General features: G+C 37.1%; 2 protein-coding genes across 9 annotated transcripts in view; one reads left to right on the top strand and one right to left on the bottom strand.

The window, feature by feature from the left end:
* Positions 1–22: 22 nt before the first annotated feature.
* LOC132143518 (acid ceramidase-like) lies at positions 23–5,343 on the top strand. Its single transcript, XM_059553798.1, has 14 exons — positions 23–182; positions 478–524; positions 963–1,053; positions 1,309–1,395; positions 1,577–1,655; positions 1,742–1,816; positions 2,362–2,407; positions 2,511–2,655; positions 2,877–2,931; positions 3,094–3,175; positions 4,184–4,315; positions 4,426–4,549; positions 4,627–4,683; positions 4,767–5,343. The coding sequence occupies exons 1-14, from the start codon at positions 105–107 to the stop codon at positions 4,854–4,856; spliced, it is 1,188 nt and encodes a 395-aa protein (XP_059409781.1). The 5' UTR covers positions 23–104; the 3' UTR covers positions 4,857–5,343.
* Positions 5,204–22,191, bottom strand: part of LOC132143516 (pericentriolar material 1 protein-like) — a 38,517-nt gene continuing 21,529 nt past the window's right edge. For 4 of the 8 annotated variants that reach the window (XM_059553790.1, XM_059553797.1, XM_059553795.1 and 1 more), the window contains 29 exons: positions 21,083–21,246; positions 20,670–20,917; positions 20,158–20,276; positions 19,872–20,001; positions 19,618–19,773; positions 18,736–18,884; positions 18,443–18,622; positions 18,113–18,362; positions 17,234–17,379; positions 16,640–16,815; positions 16,354–16,513; positions 15,472–15,824; positions 15,183–15,350; positions 14,813–14,869; positions 12,504–12,676; positions 10,972–11,103; positions 10,753–10,885; positions 10,437–10,574; positions 9,747–9,850; positions 9,514–9,648; positions 8,869–9,066; positions 8,731–8,790; positions 8,309–8,435; positions 7,260–7,411; positions 7,101–7,170; positions 6,818–7,011; positions 6,610–6,702; positions 6,291–6,414; positions 5,204–6,156 (listed from right to left, as the gene is read on the bottom strand). In XM_059553790.1, the coding sequence (XP_059409773.1) occupies positions 6,131–6,156; positions 6,291–6,414; positions 6,610–6,702; positions 6,818–7,011; positions 7,101–7,170; positions 7,260–7,411; positions 8,309–8,435; positions 8,731–8,790; positions 8,869–9,066; positions 9,514–9,648; positions 9,747–9,850; positions 10,437–10,574; positions 10,753–10,885; positions 10,972–11,103; positions 12,504–12,676; positions 14,813–14,869; positions 15,183–15,350; positions 15,472–15,824; positions 16,354–16,513; positions 16,640–16,815; positions 17,234–17,379; positions 18,113–18,362; positions 18,443–18,622; positions 18,736–18,884; positions 19,618–19,773; positions 19,872–20,001; positions 20,158–20,276; positions 20,670–20,917; positions 21,083–21,246 (4,315 nt within the window). In that variant the 3' untranslated portion in view covers positions 5,204–6,130. The remainder of the gene's footprint in view (positions 6,157–6,290; positions 6,415–6,609; positions 6,703–6,817; positions 7,012–7,100; positions 7,171–7,259; positions 7,412–8,308; positions 8,436–8,730; positions 8,791–8,868; positions 9,067–9,513; positions 9,649–9,746; positions 9,851–10,436; positions 10,575–10,752; positions 10,886–10,971; positions 11,104–12,503; positions 12,677–14,812; positions 14,870–15,182; positions 15,351–15,471; positions 15,825–16,353; positions 16,514–16,639; positions 16,816–17,233; positions 17,380–18,112; positions 18,363–18,442; positions 18,623–18,735; positions 18,885–19,617; positions 19,774–19,871; positions 20,002–20,157; positions 20,277–20,669; positions 20,918–21,082; positions 21,247–22,191) is intronic. The other 4 variants (XM_059553792.1, XM_059553794.1, XM_059553796.1 and 1 more) reach the window with 4 other exon arrangements.

The raw sequence follows: 22,191 nt of genomic DNA, 5'->3' as shown, positions 1-22,191 counted from the left end.
TTGTTTAGGTAACTCCCCCACAGTGTCTCGAACTGTCACGAGAATCATCGGCACTTCCGCGTTCACACACACAGACTCTGCTGAGGAGCACTGCTCGTCTCATCATGATCACCAGATTATACTTCTGCTCTTTTATTCTCTCTTTTATGTTTATGTGTTCGTCTTCGCAGTATGTACCACCGGTAAGTGACAAACTAAAGTTGTCATTGATATTTATGAAAACAAATGTTTGATTACGACAATCCTCATGTCGACTCATATCAGATATATCACTTAGAATAATAGCAGGGCTGCAATAGTTTGTGTTTAAATTAAATTACATTTATGCATTTAGTAGACGCTATTATCCAATTTTACCTATGTTAATACGCCATTACTATGTTTTGTAACCTTAATTAGCAGTGCTGTTTGCGAAGTAAACACCACAACTCCAGTTTACAGTAAATATGTGATAAATGACTAATGTTTATATTTCAGTACACAGAAGAGTGCAGAAGTGGCATGTATCCTCCAAACGGCGCAACGTGAGTATGACGAGTGAAATTATCAATTATACAACCTGTAAAAACTGCTGTCAGAGATCGACATTTAAATCCGTGTTAAATCATGTACAACAGGTGTGTATATGAAAATCCAACGGTAACACAGATATGTACAATTCATTTGAAACATTTCCAAAAATTTGTATTTTGACAGCTTATTGTCTGTGATGTTAACAAGCAAAACAAGGTTTACTTTAGTTTTAAAGAAGTGAAACAAAGTCAGGTGTTGTGTAACAACAGGGTGAATATGTATCCTTGTTATGCAAACACAAAATATGAAACAGCAATTTAACAATTATATTAGAACATAAATCCCAATTTTCTCCAAATATGAACGATTGTATTATGTAGTTACGAGTTTGTAATTCTCATTGAAGAGAGAGAGAATAAGAAAATCTGTATAATCTCTGTATCTTTTAGATTTAAAGGCGATGTGTCCTGGTATACTGTTAATCTGGATTTACCACCAAGCAAAAGATGGACAGATATCATTACAGACAAAAAGAATGATGTGAGTTCATACCTCACTGTTTCAATGCTCTATGAATGCACTTACAGCAAAACGTACAGTTTTTGGCATTACTTGATTATTAGTTGCCTTATTAGTTGATTTTCGATCTTATCTCTTTTAATTGATGTGTTTTTGAACTTTGTTGTGAACCAAAATTGAACTGTAAAACCTTGTCGTCTGCAAACCTAAAACCAGATGATCTGAGAAGGGCTGACGTGTTCCCGTTGCTCAAGAGCTCATGTGCTTTGTCTTTAGATGGTGAGCATGATTCAGGCTATCAGAGATCTAGCAGATGCATTTGTTCCCAGTGGAAAGCTTATTGATCTAGTAGACAAGGACTTGGTGAGTTATTAAGGAATCTCTAATCTATCTAACATATCATTTTGTGTGGTGTTTAATCATGATTGACTTAAGTCAACAATAATCTTAAACCTCATATCAGACATATACAGTAGCTATCACAGATCGACTACAAGAATAATAACAGTGTTTGCTAAATGGACTATAATGTGTTTGTCCCCAGCCCTTCATGGTGGATACCCTGCCTTACCCGTTCAATGAGGAGATCAGAGGAATAGCATCAGTGTCTGGTGTTCCTTTGGGTATGAAATGCATCAAAACCATACTATTATGCCTAACACTGTTAAATAAAATCTATATTTAAATTACACAAATTACTTGTTCTCAGGTGAGGTGGTGCTCTTCAATGTATTTTATGAGGTGTTCACTGTGTGCACTTCTCTGGTTGCAGAGGATGTCAATGGTGAGTATATCATCTATAGATAACATTGTTTTAATTTTTGTTTTTTATAATAGTTAATAATTTAAATTTGTGTTGTACAATATTAAATACAGATTATATGACATACAGTGTCAGTCAAAAGTTTGGGGTCAATAGTGACAGTCAAAACTTCTATTATGCTAAAATAAAATTCTATTTCAAATAAATGTTGTTCTTTTGAACTTTCTATTAATCAAAGAATCTTTAAAAAAAAACGAATCACTGTTTTGAAAAAAAAAAAAAGAAGAAGAAGAAATGCTGTTTGAACCAAATCAGCATATTCAAATTCTTTCTGAAGGATCATGTGACAGTGAAGATTGGAGTAACAACTGCTAAAAAATTCAGCTTTGCCATAACAGGAATAAATAGTATTTAACAGTTTTTATTATTGTAATAATAATTATAATTCTAATACTGTCATTTTTAAATAAATCCAGTGTTGGTGAGCACAAGAGACTTACCAAATCTTACCAACTCTAAGCTTGTTTTGCTAGTAAAAAAAAAAAAAAAGTTTGTTTTTATTATAGGCAATCTCATCCATGCAAGGAACCTGGACTTTGGACTTTTCATGGGGTGAGTTTAGTGCATTGTTGTTAACCTACTTCCTCAATTATTGAGAATGTTTTGATTGAAATATGAAGATGTCATATTGTTCTGTGCTCTCTTCTGCTTACAGTTGGGATTTGAAGAACAGGTCATGGATCATCACAGAGAAACTGAAGCCACTGGTTGTCAACATTGACTTCAGACGCAACAACCAGACCGTCTTTAAATCCACTAATTTTGCAGGATATGTGGGCATGCTGACCGGTATTCATCCGGTAAGGACAGAGCTCACATCAGTATGAGCCACCAGAGTTCATTAGGTCTGAATCCAGAATGAATGATAAAACATGGTGGCAAGAATGCCCTTTTGTCTCTCACATTTTAGTTCGACTTCTGCTATTTAACAGGAAAGAGAATTGTGAAAGCATGGATTGTTGGTCAGTAATCACATTACTTCTGTTTGTCACCGTGTCTCTGTCTTTTGTCTTCTTTGTAGCACTCTTTCACCCTCACTATGAATGAACGATTCAGTCTGGATGGAGGCTACATCGGTAAGCCTTTGCCTGATATTTGCTGAGTCATATTAGGAATTGTCAAAAATATGCTGAAGCTTTGTTTCTTGAAGATTTGCAGGATTTTATTTTCTTCATTTACAAATACTGATTTCATTTGGTTAGGTCTTTTTTGTTAGATTGTTTTATTGTGAATTTTAGGGATTCTGGAGTGGATCTTGGGGAAGAGAGACGGCATGTGGATGAGTTTTCTGACTCGTTCTGTGCTGGAGAATGCTACTAGGTTGGCTATAGATATACATATATGTATATATATATATATATTTGCATTGCATAGCGCATTATAAATGATATTGTTTTTAATTAATTTTAATGAATTATAATACACAATCTAATGCATTATTCTTTCATTAGGAATTATAATCACATATAAGTCTTATAATACTTTTGTATTTGAGTGTAAGGCATTACTCTGCATTTACAATCACGTTATAATTTAATATAAGCATCAAATAAAGTGTTAACTGTATACTACCAGTCAAAAGTTTGGAATAATTATGATTTAGAAAATATTTATTAAAAAAAAAAAAAAAACATCTGTTCTGCTCCCCATGGTTGTGTTTATTTGATTAAAAAAATAAAATACAGGAAAAACACTAATATTGTATTACAGGTTCCACAAAATTATTGAGCAGCAAAAACGGTTTTCAATACTAATAATAAGTTATAATAATAGTGCACCAAAATTATCTTATTAGAATGATTTCTGAATGATCACGGAGGACAAATTGTCACAATTCAGACATCACATGAATCATTAAAAAATGCAGTTCTTTTAAAAAATTGATTTAGATTTTTGGTTTTTCAAATAAATGCAGCCTTGGTGAGAACAACATCTTTCAAAAAATAAAAAATCGTGGTCTCACTCTTATTTTAAGGTCCTATTTTCACTATTAACTTTTAAGTACAAGTTTTGTCTCAATATACTCCTGATTTGCCGCTTATTAATAGTAAAGGTAGGATTCAGGGATATAAACTCTGGTAATGCATAATAAAGAATTAATATGTGCTTTTTAAGTACCAATAAATAGTCAATTTGCTAGTAATATTCATGCTTGGTAATAGAGAGAAATGGTCCTTAAAGTAAAGTGTTATCAAAATCTTAATTATTTTGACAGGCAGTATATATTTAGCAATTTTTTTTTTTATATTAAATATTGAAATATAAAACAAAAGAATCAGATGGAAGTTTCTTTGGTTCCTAAAGATTATTGATATCACCTTCTTTTAGCTATGAAAGTGCCAAGGCTCTGTTGTCTGACACTAAACTGCTGGCTCCAGCGTACTTCATCCTCGGAGGAAACCAGGCCGGTCAAGCCTGCATTATAACCAGATCCAGAACACACAGCATCAATCCACTGGAGTGAGTGAACCAGCATCGCTTTTCTTTACACATTTAGTTGAAAGAAGGTGCGAGTTTGAGGTTGTCAGTATTACAGCTTACACTTTTTTTTTTTTTTTTATGTATTTTAGGCTGGATGTGAAGAATGGCAGGTGGTATGTGTTGGAGACTAACTATGACCACTGGAAAGAGCCTCTGTTTCTGGATGACCGCAGAACTCCTGCTATGAAATGCATGAATCAGACCACACAGGCTGTGAGTTTTGACACTGCAAACATAGACCTAAACTGTTATTAAAAATGTAATGACTAAATATGTTTTAATCCTTTCAGGATATCTCCATAAAGACAGTCTATGATGTCCTGTCCACCAAGCCAGTGTTAAATAAAGTAGGTCCATCATCTTTTACTGTTATTGTTATATTTCATTTTATGGCTTGTTTATTAACACTTCCCTTTATTGTGCTGTACAGTTGACCACCTACACGACTCTTATGGAGGTGTCTAAGGGAACACTGGAGTCGTACATCCGTGACTGTCCTAACCCCTGCATGCCGTGGTGAGGGACAGACGGCTGTACATTTAGGCAAAGAAGAATCTAATTCATATTTTAGCTTCATTAAGAAGCAGTAGGCTTACATGCTAAAAGGTTTGTCATCTGCTTTTGTGGGCATCATTGGGTTTAATCAAGCTTAACCAGGCAAACAGGTACAGTAGGGCAGCCTACTTCACACTTGTCTAAAGATGCATGTTATGGAAACAAAAAATAATTGCACAGTTGATATGTATGGCAGATTTTACAATTTCTTTAAAATTTTTGTGAATGTGATTGACATTTTTGTATGTAATGTTTTTGTAACTACATTAACATACAGAAATATGCACAGTGGAACAACGTGATTATCAACACTACTGTTGTCTCATAACTTTATTAAATCTCATCAGCGCTGTTAACAAATGTATGAGGGAAAATTATCAACTGAAAGAAATGAATGTACATAAAGCAACAGATTTGCACAGATAACAAAAATAAATCATGGAGATACAATACTTGTGGAAATAATGCACTGAGTCAGTCAACATTTTGCAAAATAAACACTTGCCAAAGCAGGTTTTGTGCAAATGGGATAAAGAGAGCAATCACTGCAGTAAGTGGTAAAAATCAATGTTTTATTTTAATAATCTACATTGGAGAATTACATAAGATGAAATGGGAGGAGAACCCAAGCATTGGCCAACATGCCTTAAAAGCAAGAGAAAACATTTCAAAGAGAGCAATAAGAAAGGACAGGACAGTGTTCCAGTGCTAATATGCGATTTTGCTCTATCCATTAACATTTCATCATGTATCCTGTGTCAAGTCAAATACATTTAAACATTTTGTCCTGAATCAGGAAAAAAACAAAAACATATATTGTCCTTTATGTATTGCGTTGGCAAATAATCATAGCGGTCTGGGAAGATATCCTAGAAAGAAATGCAAAAACAAAAGCCAAACATAGGAACACAAAAATGATTAGCATCTCTTAAACCGAAGCATTTGAAGGAGCTTTTATGGAGAGTTCTGGCTAAACAAAGAAACAGAAAAAGTACTTGCAGGCTTAAAGACAAGAGCCCCTTAAAAACATGTCTCCTACATTCTTCATAAAACAATCCAAATAAAATGATTACAAGTGTAGAGAGACTTCTTTAACGTCTCTTGAACTGTTAGATCACGCATGCTGACAGGCTAATTCACCAAGACTTAACTGGGCTGTTGTTTCCAAGGAATCTTAAGGTATTAAGCTTATTATACAGTAATGTTGCATGAATGATAAGACGGATCAAAACGCCATTCTCATGCACTCTGAGCTCCAATGGTTTCTGGAAAACAAAAATAGATATGATTTACATTATGAGTAAAACATTTCTTCATCCATCACAGGGATATCTATTGATTAGCAAATCATAGTAATATGAATATCAAATGCAAGGTTTGGGTGGCATTTAATAGTTACCAGGCTCTTTGAGTGCTTGAGCATTTCCCACCAATCCTGTGATCTCTTCTTTATTTCCATTCAGGATTTCAGCTGTTAAGTTATTATTCTGCTGCTCTTCTGAGATCCTCTTACAAAGCTCTTCCTGTACAGAAAATGTTTAAAAACAGCACAATTTGATGATGTCTTATACCCTTTAGAAAATAGGGACGTTAAACACATCTACTACAGTGCATGTGACATTCAACTAAAAAAATAGGTTAACTTTTCCATGAATTGTACTTGTCAACTTGACTATCGTGCCCCATTCCTATTCGAGAGCGATCGCTCAAGCTCTTACCTCACAAAGAAGAGACATTTGAAGAGGAAGATCCTCAACCTTCACAAAATCTTCCTCATCTGATCTCTGGCTGGTATTTCCAGATCCAGCCTCCTTTATTATGAAAAGTCAAACAAAAAAGGGAATATAATACATGTTTTAAAAATATGCTTTAAAAAGTTTCTAAATGAATGAATAAAAGAGGTTTGCTGAGAAGAATGAGACCCACATCAGTGTTGATCATGACTGGAGACTCTGTGTCAGGACTGGCTGTATCTGAGCTCTGTGGAGTTTCCTGGGCTGGAGAAATAGTACAGTCCTCCTCCTCCTCCCGTCTTTCATCGCCTGAACTAGTTTTTGCCTCCTCTCTGCCCTCCTCTGGAGGCTGAAACATGTCTTTGGACTCACATTTCATGTTTTTCACTGTTTGAAAAAGGGAGACAAAATTCAGTGAGTGGAGGTTAAAGATCTCAATAAATGTTCATGGTATAAGAAGAAAGAAAAAGGCATACATTGGCTGCTTTCTGAGTTTTCTAAGTCTGATTTGGATTCATGGGGGGCTTCATTTTGTAAGGCAGAGCCCTGAAACACCACAACAGGTCATTATCAGTGTGTTTGTCATTTGTCTGAGCTGAATCAGATTATTGGCTCTCGTGTAAATGCCAACAAACCTGGCTGTGTTCACTAGTGTTGTCCATGCTGGCTTGTAATGATGTTTGCACCTCAACAGGTCCAGCCTCAAACTCCTCCATCTCCTCCACTTCATTTTCATCTTCTCCACTGCCGTAGTTGCATAGAGCCTGTGTCTCTGCTTTAGACAGGTCTGAAGAAAAAAAGACGATAGGGGTTATGCACAACAGACTTCTGTATTCTGTTTACCTGGTCTTGCCGCTAATGGTTCAAGCGTTTCGCATATGCTTCATTAAATATGAGGCAGTGTTACTCAAGATGTCTTCAAAGTAAATAGCAATGGTTACCATAAACAATGTCCATCACATATGTGGAATGATATCTAAATGTCTTTTTTTTATTATTATTATTCTTTTCACTAACATTTCTATATTCAAAAATTCCGGGTTGGGTCAGGTGACGTTCGACATATCCTATACACACACACACACACACACGTCAAACTAAATCTTATCAAATTCAAATAGATTACAGAACAATCTCAACCTGTTAGCGATAAAATGGACAACCTCCAGCAAACACTGTAGGTACTGTAGAAAAGCAAGCATTACCCTAGATGGTGTTTCCATGACGCCAATTTAAAGGAAAAACATTATGTAATCACTTAAAATATTAATATTATAGTAAAACAGAAAACAGAAAATTTTTACATTAAAGTTCATAACTCTGGGGTCTGTCCTTTTTTTTTTTTTTTTTAAATAATTCAGCAAGGAAACAAAACTATTTAAAAGTCCTAAGATTTTCTAAATGATTATGTGACTGAAAACAATAGAACTGGCTGCTGAAAATTCAGCTTGGCCGCAAAATGAATAAATTCCATTTTACAATGTATTTTAATAGGAAACTAGAAATGTATTTTAATTTATAATCATATTTCACAATATTGTTCTTTGTTGTTGTTGCTGGAAACAAGGTTGTTACAATGCCAATAATTCATATATATATATATATATCCCACACTTTTTTTTTTTTTTTACACTGTACTTTTTCCCAAAGGCAAGCTAATTCTTCCTGTTTCAGATAAACTTACTTATAGAAAGAGGCAGCCCTTCTCCCTCCTCTTCTTCCACCTCAGATGCTTCACTGCTCTGTGCATCTTTCTCTTTGTCCTCCTCCCTCTCATGAAGCGACCCAACCTTCTCAGTCTCATCCTGATCCTAAGGATAAAAAAAAAGAAAAAAAAAAACAATTTTATTTTTTGATTGTCTTATTGTCTTAAAATATGAATAAAAAAATAATTATGAAAAAGATCATAAACGCCAATATTTGAACAACAGCTACCATTTTCTGTGTGAAATCAGTAAGGTGTTTTCCTCGATCCTTCTCTTCACTTGCTGATACTGCAAGCTAACATTTAAATCTGTTCTGCTGTGGGGCTTTAGATGAAGTGCAGTGGAGCTGCTTAGTGTTTTATTGTGAATGTTGTAAGTGTATCAACAATTATAACTTAACTCTGTCTTTATCAAAATATGATGGGGAGAATGTCTTTTCTCTCTCTAGAGTTTTCGCCTCCTTAATAAAAAACACTAGTTGCTCAAACACAGAAGCACTGTCACATACAGATGAAGATGATTAATCACTCAAGCCTACCTCGGAGTGAGGTGAGTGTTTTGGAGATGTGTGGTCAGAGCATCTCTTGGTTCTGTGTTTGTTTTTGGAGGTGTTCTGATCTAAATCCTGCATCAGTCTGAAGAAGGCAAGCTCATTAAAGAGGATCTCAGAGATCTCTACTAGCAGGTCCTCACCACAGTCTTGCAGCGTCCGCCCAACAAACTTACTCAAGGAGTCCTGTGCACAAAACCAAGATCTTGGACATTATTATACACTTCAAGCATTTATAATGAAATGCAGGCTGTGATCCAGCGAGTAGTGACTACCTACATAGACTACACTTTAGGGCATCACATATTTAAATATTCAAACATGCTTATGATTCTCAAAAATACTATTCTTTATAAAAACTTGTTTTATACATGATGTGTGCACAATACGAGTTATTTTATTTCACAATAACAGTACATTACTTTTTTGTTGTTGTTGCTGGAAACAAGGTTGTTACAATGCCAATAATTCATATATATCTATATATATATATGTATATATACATATCTAAAAAATGAAGTTCCACAATTTTTGATACCAACATCGATACCAAAAAACCAAGTAAACTTTATACTATTAAAAAAAGGCTAATTTCATAAGGAAAAACAAATAAAACTTTACAAATGAGCTTACCTGCAGGATGCCGCCCAGCTGTCGGTGGAAGAACCGAACAAACTCTTTGCTTTCGTCATTTTGCCGAGTGAGTTTGAGCACCATGCGTCTCACAGATGTGAGCAGCTGGTGTGAACACACCTCCCCAACATGCTCCTGACAGAAAGACATTAAGCAAATCAGCAGGTCTATGAACTGCAGCTTTATTGGTTCATTTATTTGTAAATTTGAAAAGAAAGGTGGAGCAAGCTCACCTTTAGGAAAGGAATAACTTCTGTCATGATAGCTTTGATCTGTCTGTCGAGCTGTTGTGTGTCAATCTGAGGACAATGTGCATCTGTAGATGAATGTCCCGCACCTAAAATCAGACATTGACACACATTCACAGAAATTGCATTATAACACAATTAGGTCTACCTGAAGAAGTATAAAACCCAAGCAAGTACGTTTAAAGCAAGCAGAGCTTTAGCCAGTGCTAATTATAAATATTTAATCCCATAATCATTAATAGCAAACTCTCAGACTAAAGTAACATTCCAGGTTTTTCTTACCCTAATGAATGGGAAAATTGGTTATCAAATTACCCTTTAATGTATTAAACCACACTGAAGGACATGTCAAAGTTTGAACATTTGAAAATCAGGAGATGTGAGAAGAGAAGTGTGATACACAGTCACTAGATTGTAAAAAGCCTGGATTGTTCCTTCTAGACAGGGAATCAGTGGCTGTGATCAGAAGTCACAGTCCATCATAAGCAGATGCAATGCAATACGTTTCTGATCATCAGTCATTTACCAGCTGTTTGGTTTCTATGCTCAAAAATCACATTGTATTGACTGTGTATGGAAATTTGTTGCATTGTATCTGGTTAGGGACACACAGTTAAAAGCACTTGCAACAGAATGTTGGGTCTAATCTGCAGCCGAGAGTGTTCACAGCAGTACCTTGAGTGAGTACTGAGGAAGCAGCAGCAGCGCCAGAGCTGTGCTCAGGGTTATCTGTGTTACACCCAGCCCTCAGCTTCATACGCTCATACTCCCTCATTCTGGCCAATGCCTTATCTAAATGAATTACTGTGTTACCTGGAGGAGCAGAAAGGAAATCAATGGATAGAGAGAGAAACAGAAACATAATCGTATTCAAGAGGTGTACAACAGGATTCAGCCCAGCCCAGCCCCAACCCAGCAAAGCAAGCATTATTGTGGTAAGAAACCCATCCAATGGGTTTTTGGCATGATGCATACTGCACTGTCTTCTTACCCAGATCATCACTAGCAAAGGGTTCAAGGTTGGAAGAGGTGGACAGCAGGCTCTCATTGTCCATCGAGTCTCTATCTGCTATCCTCTTCAGTATAGAGTTGGATTTAACTGTTACAATCTTTTCAGATGTATCCTGGAATCATTAGCCAACATTAGCTTGTGTGATAAAAAAGAAAGAGAAAGAAAAAGAAAAACAGATGATTAGGGCATATGTCTCACATTGTCACTGGTAGCCAAGCTCTCACTAGGTGTGAGCTCTGACTGGGAACCTGTGGCCCATGCAGTCGGACCCAAAGAAGATGCCTGCTCGTCTGCAACGCTCTTCTCTGTCAGGTGCCTCGTTACAATGTCCTGGTGGTCAGAGCCAACAATGAAATATGGTTAATACTTTAAAAACAGACGAAGTCATCACAAAAGAAAACCGCAACACTACAAGAGATCTACTGATATAGTGAAAATAGCTCTTTGGTATTTAAGCAAGGGTCTGTGAATTAATAGTTTTACCAAGCATAGGTATGTTTTTGAGTAAAATAATTGTTTTATTTATTCTATACCTACTGACATTTTTCCCAAATTCTAAATAAACATTCTCATTTTAAGCATTTATTTGCAAAAAATGGCCAAACATATACAATGTTATACAAGACCTAAAATAATGCAAAGAAAACAAGTTCATGATCATATTTTCAATCACAGCTTTCATGCGTCTTGGCATGTTCTCCACCAGTCTGTCACATTGCTGTTGGGGGACATTATGCCACTCATGGCAAAAAAAATCAAGCAGCCCAGATTGGTTTGATGGCTTGTGGCCATCCATCTTCCTCTTGATCACATTTCAGAGGTTTTCAATGGGGTTAAGGTCTGGAGATTGGCTGGCCATGACAGGGTTTTGATCTAGTGGTCCACCATCCACACCTTGACTGACTGAGGTGTGTGGCATGGAGCACTGTCCTGCTGGAAAAACCAATCCTTAGAGCTGGGCAACATCATCAAATCAACCTTGTCTGTGGCTTGATTCATGTGCCCTTTACAAACACGAATGTTCCTGATTTCAGCCTTGCTGAAGCACCCCCAGATCATCACCAATCCTCCAAAAGATGCTGAGTGACATTTGATTGAGTTGGCAGTCATACTGGTCAGTGGAGGGTCGTTTTCACCCTCTTCCAGTAAGTAGCTTTGTTGTTCCCAGTGTTTGCAGTTTGACCTTGTTCTCATGAACCACTCTCTTTGAAATTAAGGATGTAACTCAGTGTATCCCTCTGCCACTAAAGCCAGAATTGAACCCTTCTTTTTCACACTCAAAATGTTTCTTTTCAACTCCTTTGGCATGGTCTTTAGTTATTTTTTTATTGTAATCACACACATACACACACACACACACACACATATACATAAATATATATATATATATATATATATATATATATATATATATATATATATATATATACACATATATACATACATACATATACATAGATATACATACATACATACATACATACATACATACATACATATATATATATATATATATATAAACATCCCATGCCACCTGCACATTTGATTTGTACATTTGGCTAATCTGGTCATTCAACATTCTCAGATCTGAGGAACTCATTTTTACATTTAAATCCATTTTGCAGATTTCCAACACAATTAACACAGAAATTGTGGAAAACCATCCAGTCTTCATGTGAGCCTGTTGTGTCTATAGAGGTGTGCACAAGTTTGATTGTTGTGTACTGTACCTGTAGTGAGTAGAGGGCCCTCTGGCGAAGGTAGTCTGTATTAAGCAGCTGAAGCTCATGGAAAAGTTCGATGAGGAAGTGAGGCCGAGACTCATTCTGAGAGATCAGCGTTGCTACCTCAGAGTAGATCGTCTCTCTCAGGGCCTCAAACAGAGAGAAATCACTGCTTACATCTAGAGAAAAGAAATACACACGGGCAGAACAAAATGAAAGATGAACACAGGCAATCTACTGTCAACAGTAGATCAAACAACTGCTGTATATGCAAACTAATTATACAAAAAAATAAACATGCAAACATGTTTTACATAACTTGAAGTACATCATTAGCAAGAGCTTTAGTACTTGAACCTCACACAATGTTCACAAATAATATGTTCACTTAACATTCAATAGATGTTTTTACTCAACACCATGTTCAGATCCACAGTTATCCACAACTCAAAAAGCAAAGGTATAAAACATCCATAACAAAAAATAATAATGTTAATGGTGTTATGAATAACACAGCAGATTTCCCCCAATTTCCAAATGTTTTGAAATAATGATACTGGACTATAGAATTTAACTTTATACAACTCCGTTTCTAAATGTATATCTACGTGATTCTGTGCCATGAAAATTAAAACACCTGCCTTACACTTAGTACAGTCGTGGCCAAAAGTTTTGAGAATTACATAAATATTAGTTTTCAAAAAGTTTGCTGCTAAACTGCTTTTAGATCTTTGTTTCAGTTGTTTCTGTGATGTACTGAAATATAATTACAAGCACTTCATACGTTTCAAAGGCTTTTATCGACAATTACATGACATTTATGCAAAGAGTCAGTTTTTGCAGTGTTGGCCCTTCTTTTTCAGGACCTCTGCAATTCGACTGGGCATGCTCTCAATCAACTTCTGGGCCAAATCCTGACTGATAGCAACCCATTCTTTCATAATCACTTCTTGGAGTTTGTCAGAATTAGTGGGTTTTTGTTTTTCCACCCGCCTCTTGAGGATTGACCACAAGTTCTCAATGGGATTAAGATCTGGGGAGTTTCCAGGCCATGGACCCAAAATTTCAACATTCTGGTCCCCGAGCCACTTAGTTATCACTTTTGCCTTATGGCACAGTGCTCCATCGTGCTGGAAAATGCATTGTTCTTCACCAAACTGTCGTTGGATTGTTGGAAGAAGTTGCTGTTGGAGGGTGTTTTGGTACCATTCTTTATTCATGGCTGTGTTTTTGGGCAGAATTGTGAGCAAGCCCATTCCCTTGGATGAGAAGCAACCCCACACATGAATGGTGTCAGGATGCTTTACTGTTGGCATGACACAGGGCTGATGGTAGCGCTCACCTTTTCTTCTCCGGACAAGCCTTTTTCCAGATGCCCCAAACAATCGGAAAGGGGCTTCATCTGAGAATATGACTTTGCCCCAGTCCTCAGCAGTCCATTCACTATGCTTTCTGCAGAAGATCAATCTGTCCCTGATGTTTTTTTTTGGAGAGAAGTGGCTTCTTTGCTGCCCTTCTTGACACCAGGCCATCTTCCAAAAGTCTTCGCCTCACTGTGCGTGTAGATGCGCTCACACCTGCCTGCTGCCATTCCTGAGCAAGCTCTGCACTGGTGGCACTCCGATCCCACAGCTGAATCCTCTTTAGGAGACGATCCTGGCGCTTGCTGGACTTTCTTGGACGCCCTGAAGCCTTCTTTACAAGAATTGAACCTCTTTCCTTGAAGTTCTTGATGATCCTATAAATTGTTGATTTAGGTGCAATCTTAGTAGCCACAATATCCTTGCCTGTGAAGCCATTTTTATGCAACGCAATGATGGTCACCGCAGGTCACCATGGTTAACAATGGAAGAACAATGATTTCAAGCATCACCCTCCTTTTAACATGTCAAGTCTGCCATTCTAACCCAATCAGCCTGATCTCCAGCCTTGTGCTCGTCAACATTCTCACCTGAGTTAACAAGACGATTACTGAAATGATCTCAACAGGTTCTTTAATGACAGCAATGAAATGCAGTGGAAAGGTTTTTTTGGGATTAAGTTAATTTTCATGGCAAAGAAGGACTATGCAATTCATCTGATCACTCTTCATAACATTCTGGAGTATATGCAAATTGCTATTATAAAAACTTAAGCAGCAACTTTTCCAATTTCCAATATTTATGTAATTCTCAAAACTTTTGGCCATGACTGTACTTCCTATGCATGTCAAAGCAGTTTAGGAAAGGAGAGGAGAAATGACACAAAGGAAACATGCAGATAAAAAATGTTAACAAGTAGTTAGCAGTTCAAACAGCTGATGAACGTGGAGTTACCTGGGACTTCAGTGCATGCAATTCTGTTAGAGAGAAAAGGTGTTCTCCAAGCATATGCTGTGAAGAAACCAAGCACAAATCCCAAAATGAAATGTGAACAAAAACAGAAATAAAAAAAATTTCAAATTAGTGAGTAACACAGGGGACAGGGGACATGAGATGTTCAAATTATATCGACATATGATGTTCAAATTAAATAAGAATGGAGAAAAGTCAGTTGTCTTGCTATACTGTTGTGGCAGATGGTTCTCTGGTTGAAGAATATACAGCAGCCTAGAGTACACTGTATAACAAGACTGTTCGCATTGTTCTACATTATAAGTTTAGTTTATCCAATGATATCTGTAGCAGAATCTATGAAAAGGCATACCAGATGAAAGGTCATTTGGCTTGCTGTTCTTGGTCTTGCTGTCCAGTTTCTCCTGTGTGAGTTTGTCAAGCAGACCCTGGTTGAGATCTTTGTATCTGACCTGAGAGAAGCGCTCTCGTTCCTGATCAAAGTGAGAGTCACTCGAAGCACTGTCACTGTCCACAGATGCTGAAAGTGAGAAGAACTTCCATAAAAAAAATCCATATATTCAATTACTGTGACTGAGATAAACTTTGCTTTTTAATGGGCTGTTAAGTTTGTAGTATGTCAATTATAAATAAAGACACACCGGTGTTCTTTCGTCCCCTGCCTCTCCTGCGGCGACTCTTTGTGTTGGGAGTCTTGTCTCTAGAAGCCAGGCTGGCCTGTGCTGCAGCCTTACGCCCTGCTCTGAAAGTCTTGGTGACAGTGGTTGGATCTGCCCTGTCTGGAAGGCTGCTTATAGACTCCTGGGAGTCAGGTATGTAAGAAAGATCCCGGGAAGTGGAAGGGTGTGGGACAGCAGAGGAGGAAGGGGAGTTCTGCTCTATTTGACTTTGATGGTCAGAGGTGAGGGTGGCTCTCTGACCAGAGCGATTCAGAGAGGAGTTTAACCAGCTAGAGTTGTTAGCATCGGGCACATTGTCAGGCTGAGATGGAAACCTGTAAAGGGAGGAAAATTAACAAGATTAGGCACAGTTTTTCGTCCTTTTTGTGATTTATGCAACACAAAGTAGGTAATTCTTGCATTTTCACCTGACTGCAATTAATATACCGTATTTTTCGGACTATAAGTCGCACCTGAGTATAAGTCGCATCATTTCAAAAATACGTCATGATGAGGAAAAAACATATATAAGTCGCACTGGACTATAAGTCGCATTTATTTAGAACCAAGAGAAAACATTACCGTCTACAGCCACGAGAGGGCGCTCTATGTCTTCAGTGTAGACTACAGGAGCACTGAGCAGCATAGAGCACCCTCTCGCGGCTGGAGACGGTAATGTTTTCTATTGGTTCATTTCTCTTGGTTCATTTCTTTCGGTTCATGTCAAATTAATTTTGATAAATAAGTCGCACCTGACTAAGTCGCAGGACAACCAAACTATGAAAAAAGTGTGACTTATAGTCCGAAAAATACGGTAATTATGAATATATCACTTTATTCCAAAATACAGAAATACATTTGTACCGTTTCTCTGCCTTATTTAATGGAGATCTTGGTAGTGAAGGAGGGAAACTCATGTATTCTGTTTTAAGGGATATGTTTGGATCATGCAGTTGATCTGAACCGGCCTGGTTCTGCTGAAAATCTCCAACTGAAGAGGGAAATATGGGACTGAAATTAAAGCCTAAAACCAGAAAAAAGGAGAGAATGAAAGAAAAAAAGTTTAGAAATTAAACATTTATATATGGAATTATGTAATTTTCTTTAATTAACGTAATTCCTTAATTTTACAAACAGATTATAGCAATACCAGCTGGGAAACTGGAGAAGTTTGGGAATCCAGGCATATTGAGTGTATTCACAGGAGGATAGTTTACAAACAGAGATGATGATGCAGAATCCTGCCCAAAATTTTGATGTTGCTGTTGTCCTGACAATGACTGACTCTGCTGCTGCCGTAACAGATCATTCAGAACCTGTTTCAACCTACAAAAAAGGAGAAAATAAAAATCTAAAAGTTGTAACAAATGAAAACAAAGCTTGCTCTAAGTTTAGAACTACAATACCACTCAAAAGTTTGGGGTCAGTATTTTTTTTTTCTTGAAAGAAATACCCTCTCAAAAGACAATGATATTTACATTTTTATTTCAAATAAAGGATGTTCTTTATATTACAGTTTAAAAAGATACTAAAATACAAAACATTAATTTGTTATGCTACTCATAATATTACAGTTTTTATTGTCCTTCTAGATTAAATAAAGGCAGATTTGGGGACCTTCCAAAAAACCTGATCCCAAACTTTTAAACCGAAGTGCATCTACAGTGAATGCCTCATTATTCATGCTTAACAAAAACATTTTTTCCCAATTTATATTTTTTTATTTTAAAGTCTAAAGACCCACCGATTGACATTGTTCTGCTGCCAAGCCAACTGTGTGTAACACTGATTTAGTTGGTGCATGATAAGAGGGATTTGAGGAGAGGTCACATTATTGGACACAACACCACAGGGGCCTGCGAGAAGAGCCTGCAGCATGTATGAAAGAGTCTAGAGATGACGGGAAATAAAAAAGTTGTTAATAAGAAAATAAAGAAAGTTAAACAATGTTGTATAGGTATGCAATGATATTACATTTCTCTGCCAATTCCGAATGCCAATTCAATATAATGATATCTAACAGTTTGCTATCCTAAAGAAAAAAAATTCGGTAACACTTTATTTCGAGATGTTCTTGTTACATGTTACATTTACTTACTATTATAACAACTATAAATCCTAACCCTATAGTAAGTACATGTAGTTAATTAATATTGCTCAGTTCTTAAATGTATAATTACACTGTAACAAGGACACCTTAAAATAAAGTGTAACCAAACATTTCTACCAACTAATGCTGTATATTGCACAGGGAATCCTCTCATTTGGTACATCAGTAATACTATTAACTGTTAGAATTTTCCTGTTAAATAGTGTGACAGATCACAAGCGGTTTTATTTAGGTTTTTCCACAGCTGAAACTCTGATTGAGTGATTAAATGAGACATGATACATTTCAGAAGGTTCTACTGTATCTTCTAACATACTTTCAAACATTCTGATGCAAGTAGAGAAGTGTACTGCCGCCTGAACTGAGGCACTACAGCGATCTGTCACACTACATTTAAGAGCTTCAAAGCGACATTTATTGTTTGAATTTTGAAATAATCAGCTCAGATCAGTGGCTGTTTTAAAACAATTGGCTGATACATTGATGTATCTTTAATTTTGTACACTCTCTGACCTGTTGGTCCTGTAGCAAGGTTTGGCACATGGTAGTGCTGAAGTTGAGCTGTTTCTGGAGGTGTGTGATCTGTTCCTGCCAGTGTGCAGGTGCAGCGCCCTCAGAGAGAGACAGATCAGCCGCCCATCGCAGGTTCTCTTGGCGCTTGGCTCTACTGGAACTACCTCTTTCAGTGTGCGGCTGCTGACGAGAGTGACCCCTTGATCCACAGGGGGAAGGACTCGCATTTATTTCCCTGTGAACTTTCAGACTGCATGAATTGACAAGACAGTTAATAATGTATGGGTTTGATGTATAGTATAGTATAGTATTGTGTGCCTGTGCATTTACCCATCTCTGCTGTAGTTGCGTTGTTTTTGTATGGAGCAAGCATGCAGCTCATCAGTGGAACTGGACTCCTCTCCCTCATCATGTTCATCATCGTCCTCTTCCTCAGCCCCCACCTCAGAGGAGTATTCATCATCATCAGCAAGGGGACACTGTGTCGAACCACCCCAGGTGGCCACGGTTCTGATGGAAAAATTATGATAAACACCTTTCGCAAACCAACAAATTCAATTCTCGCAGCACATATTAAAACATTTTGAAACACTAAGCCATGAGTTGTCAAGCCCGTGTGTTACCTTTCATCACGGCTGTAGGACTGGGTCTCATGTGTGTCATCGTTAAGTGTGCTTCTCCTCTGCTGTTCAGCCATCAGACTCTCCAAATGCTTCCGCCTCTGTCTCAACTCCTCACGCAACATCTGATGCCTTCGCATCTCCAACCAAAGCTAATCCAAAAAATATATAGAAAAAAAAATAAAACTTTTATTAAAATGTACTTAAACTTGGACTTTCATATTTCTGCAAACAAATCTGAGGGTCTTGTTTGGTTCGAATGTACTGTATCTTACTTAATTTCACCCCTTGTTATGGATTTTTTGAACAAGTGTGAATACAGAAATCGCTCTCGGATGTGGACCAAACAACCATACAGAGACCCAGCTGAAAAACGAATGAACTCTGCTACAGTTGAATGGATGAACGAACGAACCTTGTATTTGCTCCAGACCAAAGCAAATGAACTAGCAGACTTTACTGGTGGGAATACACCTGAGCCTCAACCTCCATCAATTACTCAACCTTATGTAGATATTTTTAATGAAACTTAAAGAGATTTCTGTCCCTCCACTGAAATCGAAAAGTAAATACAGTAAACGGAAGTTCAAAAGTGCTTGCTTGACATGCGAGAACCAATGAGGTTTGATGATGCATGGATAACTTTTACAATTTCTTTATGATCTTTTGGAAGCTTAAAAGTTCTGGTGACATGGACTTTGAGTGAAGGAACAGAAATCTCTCAGGTTTCCTTTTGTGTTTCAAAGATGAAATAAATCTCATAGATTTGGAATGGAATGAGGAAGAGTAAAAGATCACAATTTAAAATTTTTGGGTGAAGAATCCTTTGAAAACTCTACATGATATAGAATGGAAGCAAAACTGCCATTTCAAATGCACACTAACCTCATTGTCTGTGACAGTAACTGGAGGAGGTTCAGTGGTGGGTTTGAGGCAACTAGTGTTGGCTTTAGCTGAGGAAGAGGAGTGTAATGGTGCCGGAGTAGAGGCTGCTGCAGGAATCTTCCTCATCTGTCCACTGACACTACTGCTCACAGATGACTGACAGGAGATGTGATCAAATTAAATAAGAATGTCTCAGCAGTTCTTTGTGTGTTTATGAGAGCAACATGCACAAAAAAAGTTCATGTTTGAAGTACCTGCAGGTCAGGACAAGCCCATTGTAAGTCCTGTATCTTGCCCTGAATCTCCATCAGTCTCTGTCTCTCTTCATGAAGCTGCATTAGTTCCTGCTGCTGCTGCTTGAGTTTCTCCTCATACAATTTCTCTCTAAAAAAAACAAACGGGTATTATACATGCTGTTTAACAAAAGACACTTTGCAAAAACACGCTACAGCATGATCTTAAAGCAAGTTTACAAACAACACAATATAAACTGAAAATGTAAGAAAAAATGTAATTTCCCTGTGAGAAATATACACTTACCTGGTCTTTTCAGAGAGGGCGATGTCTCTCTGGATTCTAGGAGCTGTTGCTCGGGTGTTATTGGGTTGTTGTTTCAAACCCTCATCCTCATTAGCTGTAGTACCATCTGTATCATCACTCTACAGTAACATTGACAGAAAAGGAGAAAAAGTCTTTAACAGGTTGGCAAAAGAAAGCCTAATAAAGAAAAATCAGAAAGGAGAATCTGAATACAAGCTACACTCACACTATATTTGCATCGATATTATATTTATGCATTTAGCAGATGCTTTCATCCAAAATAACTTAGAAAAAAAGAACAGAGGCAATTCATCCAAGAGCCAACAGTTTTCATAACATACAATGATAGGTTTAATAATAAACAACTTGATTAGGAAGCAAGCTACAGAATAAAGTGTTGTTAGCTGCTTCTTGACAGATGTGATGTTCTCAGCAGTCTGTATAGAGGTTGCCAGCTATGCATTATGAATTAGCAGAAACCTCATATCAGCCTCATGGCTCCAGGCTCTCACCTCCACCATGGCCACCAGTTCTTGGAGTTGTCTGAGTTTCTGTTTGGCTGTTTGAAGACGACGGACTTTCTGAGCATAATCTGTGTCACCACCTAGACTGCTTCTACGACTGTAGCCTGAACCGTCACTGTCTCTGCCTCCTCCTCCTCCTCCTCCTCCTCTTGCCCCATCATCATCCTCCAGTGCCTCATCATCATCATCCTCATCTTTAACACCATCATAAGGCCTGTCCCGATTGAATTGACATTCTAAAGTGATAATGCAAATAAAATAATAAATAGTTAATAGGTTGATAGTTTTGTCAGCACAGCTTGTTTTTGATTTTAGGTCAATAATTTTCTACAAAGAACGATTGTGTTGACATATTGCATTACAGTGACTATTTCTAGATTTGAAAGCTTGTGAGGTCTGACCTATGACTGAAGGGACGTTGAGACTGTGGAGGTTGGCTGCTGAGCGGTTGTTGATTTCACATTCTGTGTTCAGACGGCCATCTCTATTATTGAAGGCACTGTGAGCTTTCCCCAAACTGTTCATGTCCATCCAGTTACTCTGAGTCTGTGGTTGGGCTGAATTTCTATGGAAATAAATTTATGCATTTAGCAGATGCTTTTATCCAAAGCGACTTACATTGCATTCAATGCTAACAATTTTCTCCTAACATGTGTTCCCTGGGATTCTAACCCCCAACCTTGCGCTTGGTATAGCAAAGCTCTTCCACTAGAGCTACAAGAAACCTAAATAAAACATTTTATTTAGAATTTGCCCTCAATTAACAACAACTGAAAAGCAGGAAGTTATTTTCGGATTCCTTCAACAGGACAATTCTCACAGAAGCAGAGGCAAAGTGTATCCTTTAAATTACAAAGATGATGCACTGAGAAGACAAATATTCAAGATTGGACCACCCACGCTGACTGCCAATGTTTTGGAACGGCACATGACCAAAGACTTTTTCTGGTCATTTTTCTTTTTGCAAGACACTAAAGCTGGGTATTGACACAGATTTCATGAATTTGATTTGATATAAATTTTTCTGGATATATATCAGGTACAGTACGATTACATTTTTCTAAATGAAAACAATCTCTCAATTAATGCTGTAAACTCTACAGCTAACCCTGTCAGTTGATGCATACTATAATGTGTAATGTTTTCAATTAAATACAGAATCCAAAACATATTTTTTCCTAAATATTACATTTAATTGCAATTTTTAGATTTTTAGATCAACAAAATAAAAATTAGTTGAATACAAATTAAATTGAACATGAGGCAGTTTTTAAACCAGCGTTTTAATTATATAACTCTGTTTCTACTCCAATTCGTTGTTGAATTGTGTTTCATAAAAACGTATTTTCATGACAATTATTAACACGCATTACTAAGTTAGGTAAAAATTGAATGAATATACTGAATTAATAGCTATGGGCAAGCTATGGACACAGGATCTTTCAGTAGTTGAGACACTCCTTACAGGAGACATAATACATTTCAGCAAGTTGCTCTGTATTATACCTCA

This window comes from Carassius carassius, chromosome 7 (assembly GCF_963082965.1).
Source record: "Carassius carassius chromosome 7, fCarCar2.1, whole genome shotgun sequence".
Lineage (NCBI taxonomy): Eukaryota > Metazoa > Chordata > Actinopteri > Cypriniformes > Cyprinidae > Carassius > Carassius carassius.
Note: the sequence above shows the minus strand (reverse complement) of the source record. Positions and strands in the feature narration are given on the sequence as shown.